Below are 23,632 nucleotides of genomic sequence, written 5' to 3'. Positions count from 1 at the left end.
GAGGAGACTTAGCTGAAAGTAAAAATCACTGAAAGGAAAATCGGCCTGGTTTAGGCCAAACCAGGACATTCCACCCCTTATTCCATACCATTCACGTCATACTCAGATCACCACTAACTTTTCATTTTAAAATATATACAGATAACATTAGTTTATGATTCATCTCTATACAGAAAAAAAAAAAGTTCATCAAGTTCATTTAGTTCAGGATTGTGGGTTTCCATCTGGCTAGGAGTCTCTCAGGGCAGGAGACATGGTATGAGTTTTGTCACAGTTCATGCCCACGGGTTGCAGGTTAAAGATGTCAGTCTCGAGGAGGTTACTGGACGCCACTTGCAGCTAGCTCTGGTCTCGTCACCACTGTCTTAACCTGAAAGACACTTATGAACACCGTTAGTATTATGCAGCAATTAACATCATGCAGTTCAGAATTAAGTATTCTCACCCAAGATCAGATCACCTTCAGGGACACATCGGACTCCACCATCCTGCAGCATCACCCACCAAGTACATCCAGGTCCTTGAGCAAAAGCAATCCCATGAACGGGTTTACCTTTGCCCGTAGCAGGAAGAACCCAGACAGTTTTTCCCAACAGATTCCTTTCATGCACCACAGGGACTTTATCCCCTTCTACTGTATGTAAAAGGTCTGACTGAGCAGGGCCAGCTCGGTTGATAGATCCCCTGGTGTTAACTAGCCAGGTAGCTTGTGCCAAATGCTTATCCCAGTTTTTAAAGGTTCCACCCCCCATTGCTTTTAGGGTAGTTTTTAACAGCCCATTATACCGTTCAACTTTCCCAGATGCTGGTGCATGATAGGGGATGTGATATACCCATTCGATGCCATGCTCTTTGGCCCAGTTATCTATGAGACTGTTTTTGAAATGAGTCCCATTGTCCGACTCAATTCTCTCTGGTGTGCCATGTCGCCACAAGATTTGCTTTTCAAGGCCCAGAATAGTGTTCCGGGCAGTGGCATGGGGCACAGAGTATGTTTCCAGCCATCCGGTGGTTGCCTCCACCATGGTAAGCACATAACGTTTACCCTGGTGGGTTTGAGGGAGTATGATATAGTCAATTTGCCAGGCCTCCCCATATTTATATTTCAACCACCGCCCCCCATACCACAGAGGTTTTAACCGTTTGGCTTGCTTAATTGCGGCGCATGTTTCACAATCATGGATAACCTGTGCAATAGAGTCCATAGTTAAGTCCACCCCTCGGTCACGAGCCCATCTGTATGTTGCATCTCTTCCTTGATGACCTGAAGTGTCATGAGCCCACCGAGCTAAAAATAGTTCACCTTTATGTTCCCAGTCCAAATCTATTTGGAACACTTTAGCAGCCTGATCTGCTTGTTGGTTGTTTCGATGTTCCTCAGTTGCCCGACTTTTAGGTACGTGGGCATCTACATGACGTACCTTCACGACTAGTTTCTCTAGCCGAGTAGCAATATCTTGCCACAGTTCAGCAGCCCAAATAGGTTTCCCTTTACGCTGCCAGTTGCTTCGCTTCCACTGCTTTAACCACCCCCACAAGGCATTTGCCACCATCCATGAGTCAGTATAAAGATACAGCCTTGGCCACCTTTCTCGTTCAGCAATGTCTAAAGCCAGCTGGATGGCTTTTACCTCTGCAAATTGACTTGATTCACCTTGTCCTTCTGTGGCTTCCGTGACTCGTCGTATGGGACTCCATACAGCAGCTTTCCACTTCCGATGCTTTCCTACAAGACGGCAGGATCCATCGGTGAACAGGGCATACTGCTTCTCATCCTCTGGTAGTTCATTATATGGTGGGGCTTCTTCAGCACGTGTCACCTCCTTTTCTGGTGGCATTCCGAAGTCTTTGCCTTCTGGCCAGTCCATGATCACTTCTAAGATTCCTGGGCGATTAGGGTTTCCTATTCGAGCCCTCTGTGTAATTAATGCAATCCATTTACTCCATGTAGCATCAGTTGCATGATGGGTAGTGGGAACCTTACCCTTGAACATCCAGCCTAGTACTGGTAATCGAGGTGCCAGGAGAAGTTGTGCCTCAGTACCAATTACCTCTGAAGCAGCTCTAACTCCTTCATATGCTGCCAGTATCTCTTTTTCAGTTGGGGTGTAATTGGCCTCGGAACCCTTGTATCCTCGACTCCAAAATCCTAGGGGTCGACCTCGAGTCTCCCCTGGTACTTTCTGCCAGAGGCTCCAGGTAGGACCATTGTCCCCAGCTGAGGTGTAGAGCACATTTTTAACATCTTGTCCCGTACGGACTGGTCCAAGGGCTACTGCATGAACAATCTCTTGTTTAATCTGTTCAAAAGCCTGTCGTTGTTCAGGACCCCACTGAAAATCATTCTTCTTTCTGGTCACTTGATAAAGAGGGCGTACAATCTGGCTGTAATCTGGAATATGCATTCTCCAGAAACCCACAACACCTAAGAAGGCTTGTGTTTCCTTTTTGTTAGTTGGTGGGGACATAGCTGTTATTTTGTTGATCACCTCTATCGGGATCTGGCGACGCCCATCTTGCCATTTAATCCCTAAAAACTGGATCTCCCGGGCAGGTCCCTTGACCTTGCCTTTTTTTATGGCAAAACCAGCTTTCAGAAGAATTTGGATTATTTTCTCCCCTTTGTCAAAAACTTCTGCTGCTGTATCACCCCACACAATGATGTCATCAATGTATTGCAAATGTTCTGGAGCTCCACCCTTTTCTAGTGCAGTCTGGATCAGTCCATGGCAAATAGTAGGACTGTGTTTCCACCCCTGGGGCAGTCGATTCCAGGTGTACTGGATACCTCTCCAGGTGAAAGCAAACTGTGGCCTGCACTTTGGTGCCAAAGGAATAGAGAAAAATGCATTAGCAATGTCTATGGTGGCATACCACTTGGCTGCCTTTGACTCCAGTTCGTATTGAAGTTCTAGCATGTCTGGCACAGCAGCACTCAGTGGTGGCGTAACTTCATTTAGGCCACGATAGTCCACAGTTAATCTCCATTCTCCATCAGACTTTCGCACTGGCCATATAGGACTATTAAAGGGTGAGCGAGTCTTACTAATCACTCCTTGATTTTCTAATTGTCTAATCAGTTTATGAATGGGGATCAGGGAGTCTCGATTGGTGCGATATTGTCGTCGATGCACCGTGGTAGTAGCAATTGGCACCTGTTGTTCTTCAACCTTCAGCAACCCCACAACAGAAGGATCCTCTGAGAGGCCAGGCAAGGTAGACAGCTGTTTAATGTCCTCAGTCTCTACAGCTGCTATACCAAAGGCCCATCTATACCCTTTTGGGTCCTTAAAATACCCTCTCTTGAGGTAGTCTATGCCAAGGATGCACGGAGCATCTGGGCCAGTCACAATGGGGTGCTTTTTCCATTCATTTTTAGTTAGGCTCACTTCGGCCTCCAATACAGATAACACTTGAGATCCTCCTGTTACTCCTGAAATACTGATAGATTCTGCCCCTTTATGATCCGATGGCATTAGGGTGCACTGTGCACCAGTGTCTACCAAGGCTCGATACCTTTGTGGTTTTGATGTGCCAGGCCATCGAATCCACACAGTCCAATAAACTCTGTTGTCCCTTTCCTCCACCTGGCTGGAGGCAGGGCCCCCCTAATCAAGAAATGGATTTGTGCTGCTCACAGGGACTGGACCTTCATTTCTCCTATTCACACTTTGGAAAAAGGAATTTGAGGCCCATCTACCCTGACTGGGGTCCTGCTCACTGGTAACTGGAGCAGCCATCCTCCTAGAAAAATTCTCTCTGGTATTTCTTTTAGCTTGCAACTCACGTACTCGTGCCTGTAGGGTACTGGTAGGTTGTCCATGCCATCTGTTCATGTCCTCCCCATAACCACGCAGGGCAAACCACAGGATACCTCGTGATGTGTTCCGTTTCCTTTGAGCTGGTCCTGTAGGAGGGCGTTTTCTCCTAACAGCTGCAACGCGTGCCTGTGTAGGTAGAGAGTCAAGTTTATTCTCTATCCTGGACAGTTTGTCTGACAGTTGTTTAAATGAGTCCTTGTTTTCCTTTGTCAGTTTTTCCACAGCCGAGACACGGGCCTGCAGTGGGGAAGAAATACTATCTTCATACTGTCGCATACAGTTAGCCATTTCATCCACACTAGGTCGTGCCATAGCATTTTCTCCCCAGACTAATATTGACAATGTATGGGTATATGTCGGTGGAGCATTCTTCACAACCTTCCGGAACATGGATCGGTTGCATTCCACTTCATCAGGATCTACAGGATCTACAATTTCCCGTGGGTGTCTATAAATGATCTCTTGCACAGCTAGTTGTCTAAGGTAGTTAATACCTTTTTCTATAGTGGTCCATTTGCTCAGGTGGCTCATAACATCATCTTTATAGGGATACCTGCTCTTTACAGCTGACAAGAGTCGCCTCCAGAGACTGATAGTGTTTGACTTTCTTGCAAGCGCCTTATCAATACCACCATCTCTGGACAGGGATCCCAACTGTCTGGCTTCTCTACCGTCTAATTGCATGCTATCTGCCCCATTATCCCAGCATCGGAGCAGCCAGGTAATAATTGGCTCACCATCATAACGGCTGAAATCTTTCCTTATATTTCTCAGGTCCTTCAGGGATAAGGAGTGGTAGGTTATCTCTACATCCGAGTCCTCCTCCTGTGATAGTTCTGCTTTAGAACGACCTTTCTTCTGTGATGGGTCTGCTTTAAAATGACGATCAAGGGAACCCCCATCTGTGTCGGGCCCTGACTCTGCCTGAGAAGGGCCCTCACCTGGGTCATGTGATGGCTCTGCCTTAGAAGGCTCTGAGTCATCATCTTCCTCTTCACGAGCTGATTTCTTTCGGTATTTCTTCCTGGTTACAGGAGCAATTGGTACAGATTCGTTAGATGCTGGGGTCTGAGTAGATGCAGTGGCTGTCGTGGGAGTGCTGAGACTCGTTAGAGTCTGAGTAACTGCAGTGGCCATCTTGGGGGGTGTAGCAGCTGCGGTGCGAGCTGTAGCGGCAGCACACGCTGTAGGATCTGAGGTGGCTGCATAACACCTACACCTGTCCCTGCACCGATACTTAATCTTATCCCACATCAGAAACACATTCAGGACAACCGAAAATAAAAACATGCCACCTAGACAGCACCATCCGAATTTCACAAAATCTAGAGGAATCAGCTTGGCAGAAAAGGAGAAGGTACTATTTCCCGAAGTAAAATTGGAAGTGTAATCATTAACACAATCAGCTAAAGGACGCCCGGAGCCCGCAGATAAAATCGCTGCTACCGCGGTCAGAATAGTAACAGCCCAGTTTATCACGACATAAATCAGTATGAAACGCCATAACAAAACAATGCACATTGACCAGTGCCCAGCAGTGATAAACTGCACATAAACAGTAACAAACAGCGCATACGGCAAGTAAGGTATCATTACACTTAACTCTGTAAAAGGCTTTATAAAGAGATGAGATAACACAGCATTCAAAAATGACATCAGCATCTTCACTATCTGTTTTAATTTCCAACCCCTCGTAAATCTCAAAGGAAGAAATCTGATACTCTCTCAGCTGAGCTCTCCGGGTCTCCTCCCGCCGGAGCTGGGATTCGACTTATCAGAGGAACCTGTTGGAGCTTCTCTCGAGCCCCACGTTGGGCGCCAATAAATCTGTCACGGTTTAAAGCTGGGCTGGCGATTAAACCTGCAGCAGACGCTCTCTGTTAACCCTCCCCCCCCACCCGAAGGGAAAGGGAAAGGGAAAAGGGAGAGAGACTTACGGGTTGGAAAGTTAAAACAGTTTTAATAAACCTATAATAATGAAAAAGAGTATAATAATAATATTGGAATAATCAAATATATACAAATATATATACAAAACCAAGATCGAGCTCCCCCGATGTCGGCAACGTCACCACCGGCACTGCAGGGCAGGCTCCGGGAAGGCCCAGGCTGGGCCTAGCGACGGTCGAGAGCTGGATTCAGGGATGCACAGATCGGGATCGGGGGCAGCAGGAAAACAGTCGGAGTCCTCCTTGGACACCGGCCATAGCAGAAAGAGCAAGAGCGAGCAAGAGGCGCGAGACCCTCGTGATCCCCCCGCTTTATACCAAGAATGACGTGTATGGGATGGAATACCCTCGTTGGTCAATTTTGGGTCACCTGCCCTGTCTGCTCCCCCCTGCAGCTGCGACCCCCCCCTTCGGCTTTTCACTTGTAAGCAGTGAGGAATTCAGCGGTGACCTTGGTTTCTCTAAGAAAAAAGTACAGCAAGAGCCTTACTGCACAACATCCCTACCGGTGCCTCAGCGATAACTACAAACTTCGAGCGTTATCAGTCCTGGAAGCAGACACTGTCTGCAAAAACATGCAGTTAGTTTCAGAAAGTGCAGTTATTTAGAGGAGACTTAGCTGAAAGTAAAAATCACTGAAAGGAAAATCGGCCTGGTTTAGGCCAAACCAGGACATCAGGGATCAGTATTGGGACCAATCCTGCTTGACATCTTTGTTGGCGACATGGACAGTGGGATTGAGTGTGCCCTCAGCAAGTTTGCTGACGACACCAAGCTGTGCGGTGTGGTCGACACGCTGGAGGGAAGGGATGCCATCCAGAGGGACCTTGACAGGCTTGAGAGCTGGGCCTGTGCAAACCGCATGAAGTTCAACAAGGCCAAGTGCAAGGTCCTGCATGTGGGTTGGTGCAATCCCAAGCACAAATACAGGCTGGGCAGAGAATGGATTGAGAGCAGCCCTGAGGAGAACGACTTGGGGTGATGGTTGACGAGAAGCTCAACATGAGCCGGCAGTGCGTGCTTGCAGCCCAGAAGGCCCACCGCATCCTGGGCTGCATCAAAAGCAGCGTGGCCAGCAGGTCGAGGGAGGTGGTTCTGCCCCTTTACTCCGCTCTTGTGAGACCCCACCTGGAGTACTGCATCCAGCTCTGGGGCCCCCAACATAAGAAGGACATGGAGCTGTTGGAGCGAGTCCAGAGGATGGCCATGAAGATGATCGGAGGGCTGGAGCACCTCTCCTATGAAGACAGGCTGAGAGAGTTGGGGCTCTTCAGCCTGGAGAAGAGAAGGCTCTGGGGAGACCTCATAGCAGCCTTCCAGTATCTGAAGGGGGCCTACAGGAAAGTGGGAGAGGGGCTTTTTACAAGGGCATGTAGTGACAGGACGAGGGGGAATGGTTTTAAACTGAAAGAGGGGAGATTTAGATTAGATATTAGGAAGAAATTCTTTACTGTGAGGGTGGTGAGACACTGGAACAGGTTGCCCAGAGAAGTTGTGTCTGCCCCCTCCCTCCCTGACAGTGTTCAAGGCCAGGTTGGATGAGGCTTTGAGCAACCTGGTCTAGTGGAAGGTGTCCCTGCCTGTAGCAGGGGGGTTGGAACTAGATGATCTTTAAGGTCCCTTCCAATCCAAACCATTCTATGATGATTCTATGATTCTAAAAATCTTAGCTTTTTCACATGGATATAACTGGGATCTCAGCAAAATATCACGTTACCCAGAATTATATATATTAAAGGCCTCTCCCGGAAGTTAAAGCTTCTCCAGGAATAAAATTTAGTCCTCTTCCAGCTCAGTCTAATCAACCTTACTTAGCAATAATGTCTAACCATCACGTACAGCCTGAACAAGAGAAAGTGGATTCACCACCAGAAAAGAGACACACAATTTTGTGCTTCTGCAAACACTACTACTCAAAAGCTGTACATCACTATCACGATTTTGAGTACTGTTGGTATTGTTTTTTGGGTAGAATAAGTTCCTTAGTTATGATGTTAAAATATCCACAATCCTAGTGTTAATGGGAAAAACCTGTAATGAAATTGTACCTCATCCCAAATCAGCACCACATCAAAAAATGTGATTATAATTAGAAATTGATCAAAATCACAAACCGAATCTGACTTTTTGTTGGGTCAGGCATGTTACACCCACATGGCTCTGGCCTATTTCAGAGATTAGCTGCGATAGGAGTAACAGAAAGCCAGATCTAGACTCAGAAGCTTGCAACTACCAGGAAGGCTGAGATTCTGTAGGTCCATTTCTTATAAATAAATGGCTTCATAGGCACTGCTCTGATATTCACTCCTCTTGGTAGCTACATACAGCTAAATGTTGAATAACACATGTAGTCTCCGAGTCAAATAATTTGCCTCTATCCCCCTTCTGTAACCAGATGTAGAATATGAGCTTAATGGGGCAGGGACAATGATTTTGTTGGGATTTCTGAACTTAGATTTCTAGTCATTTTTGCAGATCATTCAAAGTGATGGGAACAGAGGGTGTCTAATCTGTATAATATGTGTATTTATCAAGTAAACTTCAAGCTTTAAATCTTGAAAGAAGTTAGCAAACTCTGAGCATGCAATGTTTAAAACATGTTTGACTTGGGACAAGAATTTGGAACACAGTTTGGTAATTAACCATTGATATATGGGATGACAAATATTGACAGATTTTTGTAAAGTGAGATAATTCTAGTTGTTATTCATAATACCACATTTTAATACATGATGTTTCATGTATCAGCTCTAGAAAAGATCACCATGTACTTTTACATACAAGCTACACTGACATATATTACATCTAAAGCAACACTTGAAGGATATAATAAAGAAAATCTTTAAAATTACAAAATGTTTCACTAAAAACATAGAACTGCAAATGTTATGAGCCAAAGACTAGAACAATTTTGTTAAATTGCACTATTGACACTAATTTAGAGATAGGGATGTTCATATAGATTTCCTCTCAATGCCGAGACCAAAAATTGAAGAATTCAGTAACCATGGAAGCATTTACTCCCCAAATCACTCAAGAACAATTCTTAACCACATTCCTATCCTATAGACCAGCATGCTATGAGCTTGCTGTAGTAACAATAGAATCAATAACAGTTATAAGACCGTTATAGTAATTTGTATACCATTCTAACACAAAACTTCCTCCAATCAGAAAAATCTGCAAATTAATCTAGAGCTATTATCTAAACAAACTAGCAGCATTCACTTAACATTTCACTGCTAACTGAATTATAATGAACACAATACAATTTCTCAACTACTAAGTATTAGAAATGGAAATATCTGTAACTAGAGAAATCCAGAAGAAAGGTCAAATTACAATTCTGAATATCAAAAATGACTCACAAACTTACTGAGGCTATGATGAATTCAAGTCCCACAAAATATCAGGGAAAATGTTTGAAATGAGCATCATGAAGCTAGGGTTCTTGGCAATTAAAATTCTTACAATCGATTTATTAACTTAAACTAGCAGCATTCAAATACTCCATGTGATTCCTTGTAAACATGGGTAGATTTCCAAGTCTTCTAAAATATGTCAACATGGCTGTTGTCAGGTAGCAACAACCCATTTCTTTCTTCTGGATGGGTTAGATCCTGCAGTTCTGATGCCTCAGCTTTTATTGGTAATCTCCTGTCAGCCTGCAAAACAGTCCACTATTTTTTTGTGAAAACACTGAAATCTGCAAATCACTAGACCACTCTAAATACAGTCTTGTGTAGAGAGCTGCTAGATCACAAATTCATACTGAGTTTTGATTGTTCTCTGTTGCTGTAGCCTTTCACATTTACTGCAATTGTCCTCTGCTGCCAAGAGCACAACCTTTTTGGTTACAAAAGATGACAATTCATGATTCATTTGCATTATTCTACCAACTTACAGAATTTACTTCAGATCCAAGTATAATTCTACAGCCTGTTAGCATATAGCTGCTTTTTATTATAATTTTTCCCTAGCCTTTTAAGAATGAAAATAATGAATAGCAGCACTCAAATTTTTAAACGTGTATCTAATTGCAAAGCCTTCTACTCTCACCCACATAAATATGGTCAATTTTTATATATTATTAGGTGAAGAACAGTGTTATCCAGCAAAATCAAGATTTGATATATCCAATCACTAGTTTATCTACATTTGCTGTGAGAGCTATTGAAAGATCTTTTGAAGCTCTCTTAAGGAAATGAGAATAAAAATATAAAATACATGATTCCCCTTGTCCCCAGCATGATTCCCCTTGTCCCCCACAAACCTGTGTCTACTTTTCTCTAGGGATCCAATTCTTCATAAACTATCAACAACAAATTCTTTCACTTGACCTGGCCTATATTTTTGACATATATGAAAAGTCTTAGCTGTGTCTCCAATCATACGGTTCATCCAATGCAAGTATAAAATATCTCTGTCTCCCCTGCCATAGATTCTTCTGTTCTTACATGCATATGTATTCTTTCGTATCCTTTATGGCGTATTCACCCAAAATGGTATAACAATTTACAGTTTCATCCCATTAAAAAAGAGAAGAAATCCCACCTCTATAGCAGGAAAAACTTATTATAGAAATAATTGGGAGTATGCAACCTTTGTTGCTTTGTACTATTGTCATCGTTACTATCCACAAACCTTCCTTAGCTCTTTTTGCAGCAGATCACAAAGTTCACTTTCTCCAAATCCAATGCATAGTTTTTAATTTGTCCTTTACAACCAGACTGTCATGTGTGGTGTTAAGACCACTAATCCATAGTTAGCCTTCTCCTGAGTTCTCATGGACTTCTTCGGCAACAGCAATAAAGCTGTTTACGATTCATTTCATTTAACACAAGATATTCAAAAGGATAGTAATCTTTTAAAATTCTTGGAATCCTGCTAAATTCTTCTCATTCGCTTGGTATAATGGAATTTATTTTTGCTAGTGGTCATGTTACATAAGCCACAAGCACCAAATTTTGACCATATGCTTATGAGAACACTGTGCCACACAGCATCACTTAGCTTGATGCTCACAGTTGCAGTACCTCAGAACTCCAGACACTTTAGTGATCATATTTAGCTTCTCCATCTCTACTTAGATCAGCATACCTTGTTCAATGTATATTTTCACCCCTGGTGATCTTCAGTTGCTGGTGGAAAAAGCCAGATTAGAAATAACTCCCTAAGAACAAATTCTCAATTCCTAGTAAGTGCAAATCCCTGTATCATTTTCAGTCTAAATCTCTTTACTTTTTTCATCTCTACTGTGGTAGGTAGTTAAAACTTCAGCTCTTATGAACGTGTGGTTTTGTTCATATATGCCCTGGGTATGTCATTTCTGCTCTGTGGAATGGACAGTTTTGTTCAACACTAGCCCACCAGCTCTGCATTTTTCCAAGGTTGTTTAAAGCCTCTCTCATGTACTTCTACCATCTACTCTTTTTGCTGGCATCTACTGTTTGCAGATATAGAGTGAATCACTGTTAAAACCCTACCCAGTTGTTTACCACCTCTCTGGAGATTTTCAACTCCAATAAGTCTTTAAACTACTACTCCTAGTTAAGTGCTGCCTGAATAATGTGCTGCATTTTGCTGCTGGCACTGTGCATTATGTGTTCTTCAGTAACGATACACAGTCAAGGGTCTGATAGAAGCCTGTTTCACTGAGTGCCCAAGCTCTAACTAAACACATCATATTTCATGAGCCACAACACAATGCAGTCCCAATGTACTGTACATGCACACTTGCTTCTTGGTCATTTTATCTACCAAAAAACTAGTAAGAAATATCATCTTTCTCTTTGCATTACATGGGTGCATTTAACATGCACAAAAGAAAAAGAAATTTAAAAGGAAAAACTATTCTTTATTCAATAATCTAGAAAAAAGGAGGTGATCAGTTCTTACTAATGAGCTCAATCATGATTGTTTTCAGAATTCTGAAATTATCTGTTTTGGATTTTCCAGACAGAGGTTTATTTCTTCTTTTTCTGTATGTGCATGATTAGCTCAGGCCTGTACCTAGGTCTGTCTTGTTTAACTTTTCTGAAGACAGGAACAAATAGATCTATAAAAATGATTAGTTTTTACAGTTATAACTTCACTGATAATATTGTCAATGATGACAGGTGTCCCTAGGGCAAGCTGTCCAGAATTGACTGCAGATCTATATACCAGTACTAGATTTTGTCACCTTTAACCTCTTTTCCTTGCAACACAAGACTAATTAATTTGGAAAGCACCTTGGAGTCATACAAAGCCTCCATGGAAACTTTTGTTCAGTCCTTTGATGCATTTACGCAAGACAGCACATGCTATCAACTGGCAGCATTTTAAAAAATATATCTCATTAAAAAAGATCTTTGAAGGTTTGATTAAGTGATTTAATTAGGAATCACACTTACTTCCATGCTTCGTAGATACTGATTTCTGTGTCTTCCTAGGTAGTCTAAAGGGAACTTGCTAGTGTCTTCCATATGGCAGGGGACTTACCTGCCTACTCTCACTCTTGTGGCTCTCAGAAAGTGGCATTTATTAACAGCAGATTAATTCAGTTGGAATTCAGAAGGCTGCAGGTGGTCAACTGCAGGTCTTAAGCAGTTCTCTAATATTTCAAGGATGGCTCCCAGGTCACCCCAAGACCATACAGGAGCAGCAAAATAACCTGAAATCTCAGGAGCAAGTAAAATCAGCCCAATGTGGCTCATAAGACTGGCATCATCAGAGAGTGCTACGATCCAGTTATATGCCTCACACTCGCAGTAAGAGCTGTAGAGAACCATTAACAACTTCTGCCTGAGAAGAACTCCCAAGCCTCTGACATACATACACTGCTGCTGCCAGCCACATGAAGATTCTGGCATGTAGCTCATGGGGTGGAGGAAGGCTGCCTGTGTCTGTTACAGACACAGCATACAATTTCAATTATAGTGATTGTGATTGTTATTAAACATGTATTATAAAGCAATCTATTAACATATTGGCTTTCTTCATGAAAGTGAACATATATGTGTCAATCGCTGCATGTTCTTCTGAGTTTGGTAGAGTGTGGGACCTCAGAAACCATTTTTAAGTTTGCACCAAACATAAGAAAAGGAAATTATTATCGCTAGGCACCCTACAGTCCTAGCAATGAAATGCTGAACCATTTATTGTGGCACCCTACAGTCCTAGCAATGAAATGCTGAATCATTTATTGTAAAACAATACATTGGGGCGGGAAGAATAGAAGGCAAAATAAAGAGTATGACTTGTGTGCAGGGTCCTCAGACAGAATTATAAATTGAGATTGTGCATGGCTGTGTTAAACAGAACTAACACTATGCAGGGCAGAAATGGATTTTCTTAAGCAGTTTCATATAATGGGCTTGGTAGCTTTGAGAAATGCCTTTCCCTAATGGTCATTCTATTGATATAGAGCCTAAAGACAATTTTTCTAATTAAGCAATAAATTACAGCTGCAGGGAAGTCTAGTAAGTCCCTATTAGATCTGTGCAGAGCTCTGAACCTTCATGTTGCTAAGGACATGGCAAGCCTCTTACCTAACTTTACTCATTAATTCTTGCATCTCCACCTAGTTTTTCTTAGGGCTTTGAGATCAAAAAGCTCCTTTCGCACCTCACAATGTCACTCAAAAGGTAGGTGGTTTTGGCTCACAGATTATATTTACCACAATAACTTTAACAGCTCCTTTCCCCTTCTAATTTTCCTTCATTTTTCCCCATGAAGCTGAAAAGCCCTTATTACAGCTTTGCTCTGCGTTTTTTTGTTTGTTTGTTTCTGCTTTTTCCTTTCTGAGAGGCTAGAGAAAGGTGTTGTTGATATGCTGTCTTTCTTTGTGCTCAACAACTTGTAAGATATGACAGATGTTTAATTCCTTCCAGATCACTGGGAGGCAGCCAAAGGGCATACTCCGGATAGCCTCATTGAGAGCGTATACTATATCAAGGTAAACCTGCCTTTGACATATACCTTCAAATTTTTATATGTTATCCGTATACCTTCAAATTGTTTCAACTGACAAAGACCCAAAACTTGCTTCTAGACTTTACATTGGAATGCTCCAGCAATCCTTCCTTCTGTAGTAAACCTGGAGCTAGCAGACGATTTTAGATCATTTCACCCTTCCCTTTGCGCTGTAAGGGCTTCTGAGGCGTCTGCATTTGAGGAAGAAAGGCAACCTTCTCACCTAACAATACAGTTACAGGAATAGTCAGTGCAGGGAAGTTGATGAAAAGGTGCAAAGAGCAATTATTTTAATGGACAGCTACAGGGTATCTTCTCCCTGGGAAAGTCGGGTAGAGGATTCATGCTCTCATGATGAAAACAACACACTACATAGTGACTAAAAGTTTTCAACAGCCACAAAAATCTCTAGCCTGTTGAATCCTTCCTATTCCTCTAGCTTCAGTGGTATCTTAACTAGCTGAACACAGAAATTACATCTTATACAGAACAGTATTTCATGTTCACTTACCATGAGAAAGGTTAAGCAGAAGCAGCTCATTTACTTTGAAAACAGTTATTATTCTACATACCTTTACCATATACCTTCTAACACCTCCTGAGACTAATACAATCTTTTTCTACCTGAACATATTTATCTCCACAACAACATAACATGGTCACTTTTATTTTCTTTCACTGCTGTAAAGAATTGTATTTGCATTATTCATTAACATAAACAGCTTAGCCAAATGTTTTTCACATGTTCAAAAAAATTCAGAGCTTAATAATGCAAATGAACCATACAGATGATTCTTTTCAGTCTAAACACTACTTCTGAAAAACTGAACACTGTCCACCCCCCACCTTCCCAAAAAGTCCCTCAGCTAAATATCTTTGCTGATGTTGCCCTGTTAACAAAACAGCCAGAAGGACCTCTGGAAATCCCTTGCTTTTAGAATCCTAAATACATTTAAGAACAGAGCCCTTTTTCATCCTCCCTGCTTCTAATTCACAAGCATTTTGCCTGAAATTCCATTAGTATTCAAGTTTCCCTTAAAAATGGTAAAGGTTTTTTGAAACAGTGAATTACAAATAACTGACTTCTACTATGTCACTGATATGGTTACAGAATATCAAAAGATGAGACAAAAGACCAGACAACTCCTTGGAAAAACTATCCTAGTTCATTTTAAATTACACACAAATTTCAATAGGCATCTCATACAGAAGAAGGGTTTCCAAATCTGCAGTTCCATTTATCATTCTTTTTGCAAGAAGGTTGTACTCAATTGCATAGTTATGACAGAAGATATAATCACAGTTAAGGTGCAAGGTTCTAGCCTGAATAAAAGTCTACATAGAAACTTTAAAAACGTGTTTAGTGTAATGACTGATTTTTTAAAAATGAGAAATCTAACCTTTTCTCCTTAAAGCTAAGCTTTTCCATGCTCAGTCTGTACCTTATCTCTTCACTAAAACATAAATTGTCTGACCTCAAAAGACAGAATATGCCAGCAAGTTATTGTTACAGGGAGCATGTCCCTCAGAACACGTGAAAGAGAAGAGGGAAACCTTGTCAGCTAGTAAAAATAAAAATAATAAACTCCCCAAACCAAATCTGAAACATAAGACACCAAACACTGATAATGGGAGCCTCTCCACAAGCAATTTTGAAAAAGAAAGAGAACTCGGTGAACAAACATCTGACAGAAATTGTAGGATAACATTTGCATATCATCTGGCAGAAGCTCACAGGATTTAGCTCCAATTCCTCAAGAAGTTTAAGAATTTGATTTGTGAATACCCAGTCACTAAAAAAAGTATCAAATAATACGTTCACTTATTCATTTCAGTTAAGTAACTTCCAGTGTACCAAAGGATGTATGTAACCAACATTTCTGAACATTAAAATATCGTGGCAAGAATAAAATCCCAGCAGGCTTCACCGAGGAATCACTAGTGGATTAGCACAAATTTCAGAAACCAGACTAATCCTCTTCTCTTTCATATACTCTTCCAGCTATTTGAAAGTAATGAGCTATGGACCAGTGCAATACTACGGTAGCATTTAAAGTAATTAAACAAGTATCAATAGCAATGAGATTAATTTCATTTAAGATTCTTTAACATATATCCACTTAATCTTTCTACACATGGTCCTTCGCCAGCAGAAAATTAATAGCTCAGGAAGATACTGCAACCAAATTTAAAAATATAATAGTTTCATGCTGGGGAGCTCTGCCATATCATATAGCCTTTTATAGAAACACAAAGTTAAACATAAATGTAAGAATAATACTCCTTGGTTCAAAAAAGCTTGATTCCTGATGAGCTTCTAGAACTCCCTAGCAAATCATGAGAATCCTTGTTAAAGGGATTCCTATCATCTAAAGATTTATTGTCGTTTGGTGATAGTAGCTACAAAGCCAGGTAAGACTTTTTTTACATAAAACGACTGAGGAAAAAAGTACCCTCAATTTCCACAATACACTGTTTTTGTAGATTCTTTTTATTTCATCAAGTTGCAGACACTTGAAGAAATCCTGTATTCTGGTTCAACCATTTACTTCAAAATAAGACAGAGATGAGAGGGGAGAGGTGTACAATGATGAATTACTTGCCAACCTACATCCCTGCCCATCCTCTAAGTTTGCTAAGTTTTATAAAAATATAGCTTGGCATTCAGAATGAAAAACGCCCCGCTCCCCCAACTTATCTAAAACATATGTCTTCCATAAAACAGGCTCAGAGTGAAAATTATGACCACCTGTATGATAATGTTTCTCTTTGCTACTGAGGGAACTAACAGCAGTGTTACAGTAACTACAGATCTAGGCTTTGCAGGACGTCCCTCATCAGAGTTAGAAAGGAGTTGATGTAACTCTCCCTTCTGGAAAAAAAGGGCTTCTTGTGAAAGGCCTACCCAGGGCACTGTCTCAATCTATGCAATTCTAAAGGAGCTTCACCAATATGTACAGAATTAAATACCTGTTATTTTTTCAATAGCTGCCAAAGGGGTGCCTGAAGCAGGCAGACAGAAAATTATATTAAACAAGAAATCCAGACAGAGTTTTGTGGGTGGCAGAGGAAGAACATTATTCCACCAGTCCACTGTTCTGCCATGGATTGTCACAGGCCTGGCCACAGACCTTGGGCGGGTTAAAAAAGCTCAATTAACCTGCATTTTCTGCCTTAGATTTCAGGCAATAAATTCTGAAATGTTAGAAGGTATTTTAAAAATAAAAACGAATTTGTGCTGTCTCGACTGTGTGGTGGCAACATGAAATGACTGTTTCAATTTTTAAATTTAAATAGCATTTATGTCAGCCCTAGGAATCTGCTTTAAAGGCTGAAGTCAACAATCAGGAGTAATTTGCATTAAACAACCAGTGAAACACTTTCTGAATTGTCTTTTTCTTAGAAACTCTGATGTATACTACAAGTGGTACACAGTAATCTTCCTGACTACGACACGTTCAGCAGCACAGCTCATAGCAAAGGAAGGGAGAAATTAGCAACCCAAAGTGCTGGAACAAAGAATTATGCCCATACCAAAGGATAAATGCCTAAACTGGCTATCAGTGTGACCTCCAATTTTAAAGTTAGGTCACAAACTGAACATACTCCCCTCATTAGTCACTTGATGCTTAGAAATTTTCTCTCATCTATTTTTTGAAGTCTTCCTTTGTGTGATGGATAAGAACTCTATTTAAGCGATTTCTTTATTTTCTGGAGGCAGAACTTTTATGTAGGCTTAGAAGACCACAGCTGGCAACAAGAACAAGCTAGTGTCAAATCAGCCTTCAGGGACAGAGCATACGCAAAAGACAAACAGCTGAAATAGGGCCCCAAAATCTGAGCATACTACTGCGGCTTAACAAGGTACTACCTATCACAGGTACTGTAACAACTGACCTCAGATATGTTTCGAGCCTGTGGCTAATGGTAAGCAAAAGTACTTAGGCCTTTCTTACTGGCATTTGAGCCATCAGCTGGATTAACTAAACTCAAAAGGCTCATCGCTTACCCTGTTCAGGATTCCTGCCCGTATTCCTACTGAATGTCCCGTACTAGTTTTAAATTGACACATTTGATTTAAGCAATTCAACCTAAAAGCAATTATGGAAAATATTCAAGTACTTTGTTCTATAGAGGAATAAAATCACAAGACGAAGTAAAAATTCAGAATGTTATCTCAGAATGTTAAGCAATATCCCTCTTCTATAGTACAGAAGAGGGAATTACTTCATCTAAACTATAATGAAACATGTAGAAATAGGAAATGAATGTCTAATTTAGATGGCTTTGTGCTAAAATGCAAGAAAAAATACAATTTGCTTAATAAACTGCTGGTACATTTGAAACTGAGCTTTACCATAATCCTCATTAAAGACTTTTAGGGACAGCTCCATCAATTTAGTACCTTTAACACAAATGGATCAAGTCTTGCAGTGTTCCCTCAGCACAAAGGAGACACTTTCAAGGAGTGTTTGAAATGCAGGATTCTGACAGAGAAGGCAGACGCCACCACTTGTGGGAGCACACACTTACACAGGTTCTTAAAGGGTGTGATGTTTTAGCATTTAATGACCCTGCATATAACACTAGTACTAAAAGGGGAAAATCTCTTCCCCCCCTATTCATACCGCTGTATCAACAGAAGCATGCCACGTGTTATGTGATCCTTCCCCTGTGCTTTGTTTTGACACAACTCAGGAGACCGGTTCCCAGCGTGCCCACCAGATCTGCCTTCTATGGCTGTAACATTCCCCACATCAACACTGCTGGTGTCCGGTTCCAGAAAAGAGGTTTCCCTTTAAACCAGGACAGGGAACTTGTGCCATACAGATGACACGGTGTGCAAGTTAGCCAGGTCACTTTTGCCAACAGAGCCCTGAGCACCTTTCCAGTAAGCATGCTGGACATGGGAGCTGAAGGGCCTTACCAGCAAAGCTGCATCACCAAAAAGCCCTGAGCACAGATCTGCTCACCAGCCACAAAAGAGGGCTGCATAGCAAAGCCCTGGGCTTGAGGGTAGAAATAGTAGCTGTGGTGTTGCCACTTCTTTTGCTGCGTTCTCTCTCTAACCGTCTCAGGGAATTCTTACTCCCCTAAAGATTTCCCCATCACAAAGGCAAATGAAAGATGCTTTATAGTATTTTGGACAAATTGAATGTATGTTGTAATACACTCATTTTTCTGGAACCCTACTCTCTTTAAGATAGAAGTGATGAATTACTGTGCATATTTTGGGGCTATTCCTTAAAGGAACGGCAAAACACAGGTAACAATTTTAAAACAGTGAGAGGTATGCCAAGTACAAAAGTACTTCTATTGTAACAATGAGCAATTTCAATACTTCAGCTGTCACGGGAAGTTCCTGGAATGTGGTTAAACTAAATTCTGCCTGGCTTAGAGCCACGCAAATATTTCTTTTCCACATTCCCATCAATTACAGAAGTACAGTAAGTGTTTTTGTTCTTAAGTGCACTATTACAGGGGAAACAAATAAGCCATTTTTCTTCCAGTGGTTGGAGCTAACATTTATAAAATACCATATTACACATTTGGCAGACTTGAAGCATGCTCCAGTTTTTACTTGTGTTGAATTAGTAAGCCACACCATTTGAATCACTGAAAATGGGTAGTACAACTGCATGTCCTAACCAGACTACACATGCTTACAATGGTAGTAGAGTTGTTTTTACTTCGGTGCTGGTATAAGTATTCACGCTTAGGAGAGCAGCCATCATGAGCAGAGAACAACTATTATCAACTGTTTAAGTGCAAACAACAGCAGATATGTACCATGAAGGAACTGTTCTAATGAAAAATTACATTTCATAAAGTCAGAGTTACCATTATAAATCTATGTTTTAGATTGATAATTTTATACTGAGACTTTATTAGGACAATTAATAATCCTACTAAAAAAGAAAAGCTAATCAGAAGTATGCAGATACTTTGCGTGCTTTTTAGAGTGAAATATATCACCCTCACAAACACTGCCTTCTGTCACTGACAAAGTCTACCAAAACATAAAAAGACTATAGTAAGTGCAAACGTACTCTCTTATGCATATCAGTTGGTAGTCTGCCTGTACCATGTGTGCTTATGTCTCCTCTTACAGAGGCCCCAAACTATAGCATGAGGTTGAATACGAGTGCATTTCTAAGGATAAAAAGAAAATTACCCATTTTCTGAAGCCTCCAGTCCCATGTGGGGTGCACAACAATGACACATCTGAAGTGCAGGGGAGTGAGTTTCTAGAACACTAGCATTAAAAAAAAAAATGTCCTATGGAATTAACCATTATCATTAAACATGATAAAATAACCATGGAAACTATGTTTCCATGCTCAACTCTTGACTCATATGACCGTCTTAGAAAAGAAATCTAAGTATCTCACCGAGAGTTAAATATCACCTTATTCACATTCTGCCTAGTCTTAACAATCCTTTACACATAGCATGTACTGGGGGTACCTGACCATACAAAGATGGCATCTAGCCAGATCCACGGGTAGGGATGTTGGGGAAATACAGTTCCATTCTCTTCAAGACAACTCAGTAAACTCCCAAGAGCTGATGGGCCTGACCTCATACATCAAACTGCTACTGGCAGGAGCTCTCTGACCACTGCAAGGATGACTGTGAGACAACTATGGCAATTAGAAATTGCTAAATGTGAAATTACTAACATGCTGATCCAGGAAGACAGCCTGGTTTTGTGGACAGGTTTATGCTGGATGGTAAGGAGGATCACATTTTCTTCAGCTAGATTTAATTTCAACTACAGTATCAAAAACTGAGGTAAAAGCATCACCTCTGTAGCTCAACACCCCTTTGCACTCCATCAATAGAAAAAGCTCTGCAGAGATTTTGAGATCTGATCAGAGTTATCGTCCAGTAAACACAAGGAAATATTCTGCCACTTCAGAAAAGACACCAGATCACATCCTTAATTAGGTATGAGCTTTCTTTAACAGTATTAGAAAAGGAGAAATACCTGCTTTGCAGATAATTCTCCCACCTTCAGTGTTTTCAGAGTCCATATCAATAGCTGTTCAACAACAAGAAGTTAAATAGCATCTTCTCATTCAGCATCTTGACCACTGCAAAAATGCCTTACTTTCAGGCTCTAGGGTCTGCAATTTTCTTCCCCTTGAACTCATTGGAAAAAAAAAATCTGCTCATTAAACACTGCTAAAGCCATCTTTGTGGTTCAACACTGACCACAGTAAACCAGTCTTCAGTTTTCCCAATGCCTCTTCTTCACCTTTAAATTAGATGCCAACTGTGTCAAAGAAAAAACTTGACCAATCCCTATGTTCTTGCTCTAGAATTTTAATAATCAGCCTCAGTCAGACAGTGTTTCTATTCTTTATGATATCTCTTTCTACATTAAACTGCCCTTAGGTTTCTTGCATTTTCCTCCTTAGTCATGCAAAACATTCTCCCCTATGTAATCTACATAGCTATTATCTTATAATTCTTCAAATGCCATCTTTGGTCTTATGTCTATCCATGGTTACATCAAGATGACTGGTTAACAGAAAAGTGAAACTTCTGGCTTTCTCCCTCCTTGTATTTTCTCCTCTTACATGCCTGTTACCATTTGTCTATGAACATGGAGTCTGACACTAAAAAAAAAAACCAAAACCACACACCACCACACCATCAGCAAAGATGCACCAGGTCTTCACAGCATAGGCTTACTTATGCCAACGTTCACATCCTGTCTTTCTTTTGATATATGATTTACCTAATTTGTTCTCTAGGCTTTAAAACCTCTGGGGCAAGAATTATCATCTCTGTTCATATTATAGTTAGCACAATAAAGACTTAAAATAGGTTAAAGCTCTCAAATGTTACTACAGCATATTGCTTTTCAAACTGCCAGTTCATTTAAGATTTTACTGGCAATAGTTTGTGTGCTAGAACTATGCACAAACCTTTATTCTATTATTATCTTTCATGTGGAAAGCCAGCTATGGCCCAAAACCCCTCCTGCATACCCAGCTGAAGAAAGACTTACCAATCTACCAAAGGGTGGTAAAATTTAGCCTTCCTTCACAGTGGAGTGGACAGCCAAGGCAGGGCAACCACTCTTTGTCAAATGCTGAAGAGTGACAATGATAAGATAGTTCAAAGTTACTTTTAAAGTAACTTTTAAAGAAGTCTTCATCTCCTACTCTAGACAGTTGGGCTAGACTACTTACAATATAACCATTGTTTGGGTGCTGAAAGCACCAATCTAGCTAGGCCACATGGGGTACTTCTGATTCACTGTTCTCCTTCCATTACAGGCCTAAAATTCTAGCAGCACAAAAATTCTGATCTCCATTATGGCAGTGCACAAAGAAAGTGGCTGTACCCCATTTTGACCCTTCTTTCTGAGACAGGAGGAGTATAATAATATTTTCAGACAGAAGGACTACAACATATTAGGCTTTACAAGAGGAGATACTAAGGGATCTCAGTACAACAGCATCATAGTCCCCTGGTTATAGATGACACATGAAAGAGCATATGGACTTACTGACAATTCTTTGATTAATTTTCTTACTTCCCCGTGCCCATGCTTCTCAGCAATACTTGCTGGATCATCTCCATATTTGTTGGTTATTTTGCAAGCCTGTGTGGCCTCAGGACAATCGAGTAGAAATGTTGCAAGGTTCTTTAATCCAAATCTGGCTGCACAGTGAAGGAGAGTAGGAAATTCTTCCAAATAGCTATCTGTATATGGAAACAAAGTTTTAATAAAGAATAGTTGGGCTTTTATAGAACATCTTCCACCCCCTTTTACAAAAGTCCTTTGAATATTAGTGTTACAGAATCAGTATTATCAAACTGCCAATACAGAACTGGCATCCAAAGAACAACTCCTCCAACTACCAGTTTTACAATTCATACATACGTATTTTAATAAAGGAGCCTTTAGCGTAACTGAAAAATCTCATTTTTTTCCTGACAGAGAGATTTTAAAGCACTTTAGTTCTATTGAGAAATAAGTCTTCTTGCAAGGGGAAGAAAACTCTACAGCCAAGACATGCTTTTGCTTAGATGTATATTATTTAATGCTTTAGGAATGTTTTTTGAGACATTTGAATGGGACATTTTTATAGGTTTATGGTGCTATGTTTTCATATTAAAAGACATTTCTGAAAATTCACATGACTACCAGAGACTTGCAAAAATTTGCTTATGCCTGAATAAGCTTATGCTTATTCTATGAAAAATCATAGAATTTAAAGATGAATGTATCGATTAATGTTTTTTAGGATTTATCTGAAATAGCATGATATTCACTTCTATCACAGACTTTATTTTTCACCTTGGAGAACTGGGACAAAGGTAAACTTAAATCAGTTTATCATTTCAGCATAGTCCTGTATTCTAACTCAAAGAGTGGCCACAAAGTACATACATAAACAAAACAAAAAAACACAAAAAAGAGAGATCAAGCATAAACAATACTTCCCTCTGCCTTCATACTCTACTTTGTAATCACTTGTGGTTTGTTCTGTAGTGATTTGTCCATATATCAGAATGCAGTGTATCTCTTTTCCAAGTATGCATCCAGCCTGCCCCAGGCACCATCAACTTCTTGCACCCTCACGGTCTCTTGGCAGCGTCTTTACTACCCGCTGTGGGAAGAAGCGCTTCCTCTAGTTTGTTTTGAACCTGGCTCCTGCTAGGTTCAATTGATAGTCCCTAATTCATCTTATTCTCCATCCCTGTCTGCCCTCTCTGCACTTCTAGCGATTTATTCATCCCCAGAATTTCTTTCTTGAAGAGCTCCAGTCTACGTAATTGTGCCTTATAGAGAATCAACTCCATCACCCCCCACTGCCCTTTTCTGAACCTTTTCCAGCTTTAATGCAACTATTTTGAGATGACAGGAGAAGAGCTGCATGTGTT

General features: G+C 40.8%; 1 protein-coding gene across 2 annotated transcripts in view; it reads right to left on the bottom strand.

The window, feature by feature from the left end:
• The window catches only part of BANK1 (B cell scaffold protein with ankyrin repeats 1), a 144,861-nt gene that overhangs the window by 74,771 nt on the left and 46,458 nt on the right, over positions 1 to 23,632 (bottom strand). For both annotated transcript variants that reach the window (XM_068403714.1, XM_068403715.1), the window contains exon 8: positions 22,251 to 22,447. In XM_068403714.1, coding sequence (XP_068259815.1) covers positions 22,251 to 22,447 — 197 coding nt within the window. The remainder of the gene's footprint in view (positions 1 to 22,250; positions 22,448 to 23,632) is intronic.

This window comes from Nyctibius grandis, chromosome 6 (genome assembly GCF_013368605.1).
Source record: "Nyctibius grandis isolate bNycGra1 chromosome 6, bNycGra1.pri, whole genome shotgun sequence".
Classification (NCBI taxonomy): Eukaryota; Metazoa; Chordata; class Aves; order Nyctibiiformes; family Nyctibiidae; genus Nyctibius; species Nyctibius grandis.
Note: the sequence above shows the minus strand (reverse complement) of the source record. Positions and strands in the feature narration are given on the sequence as shown.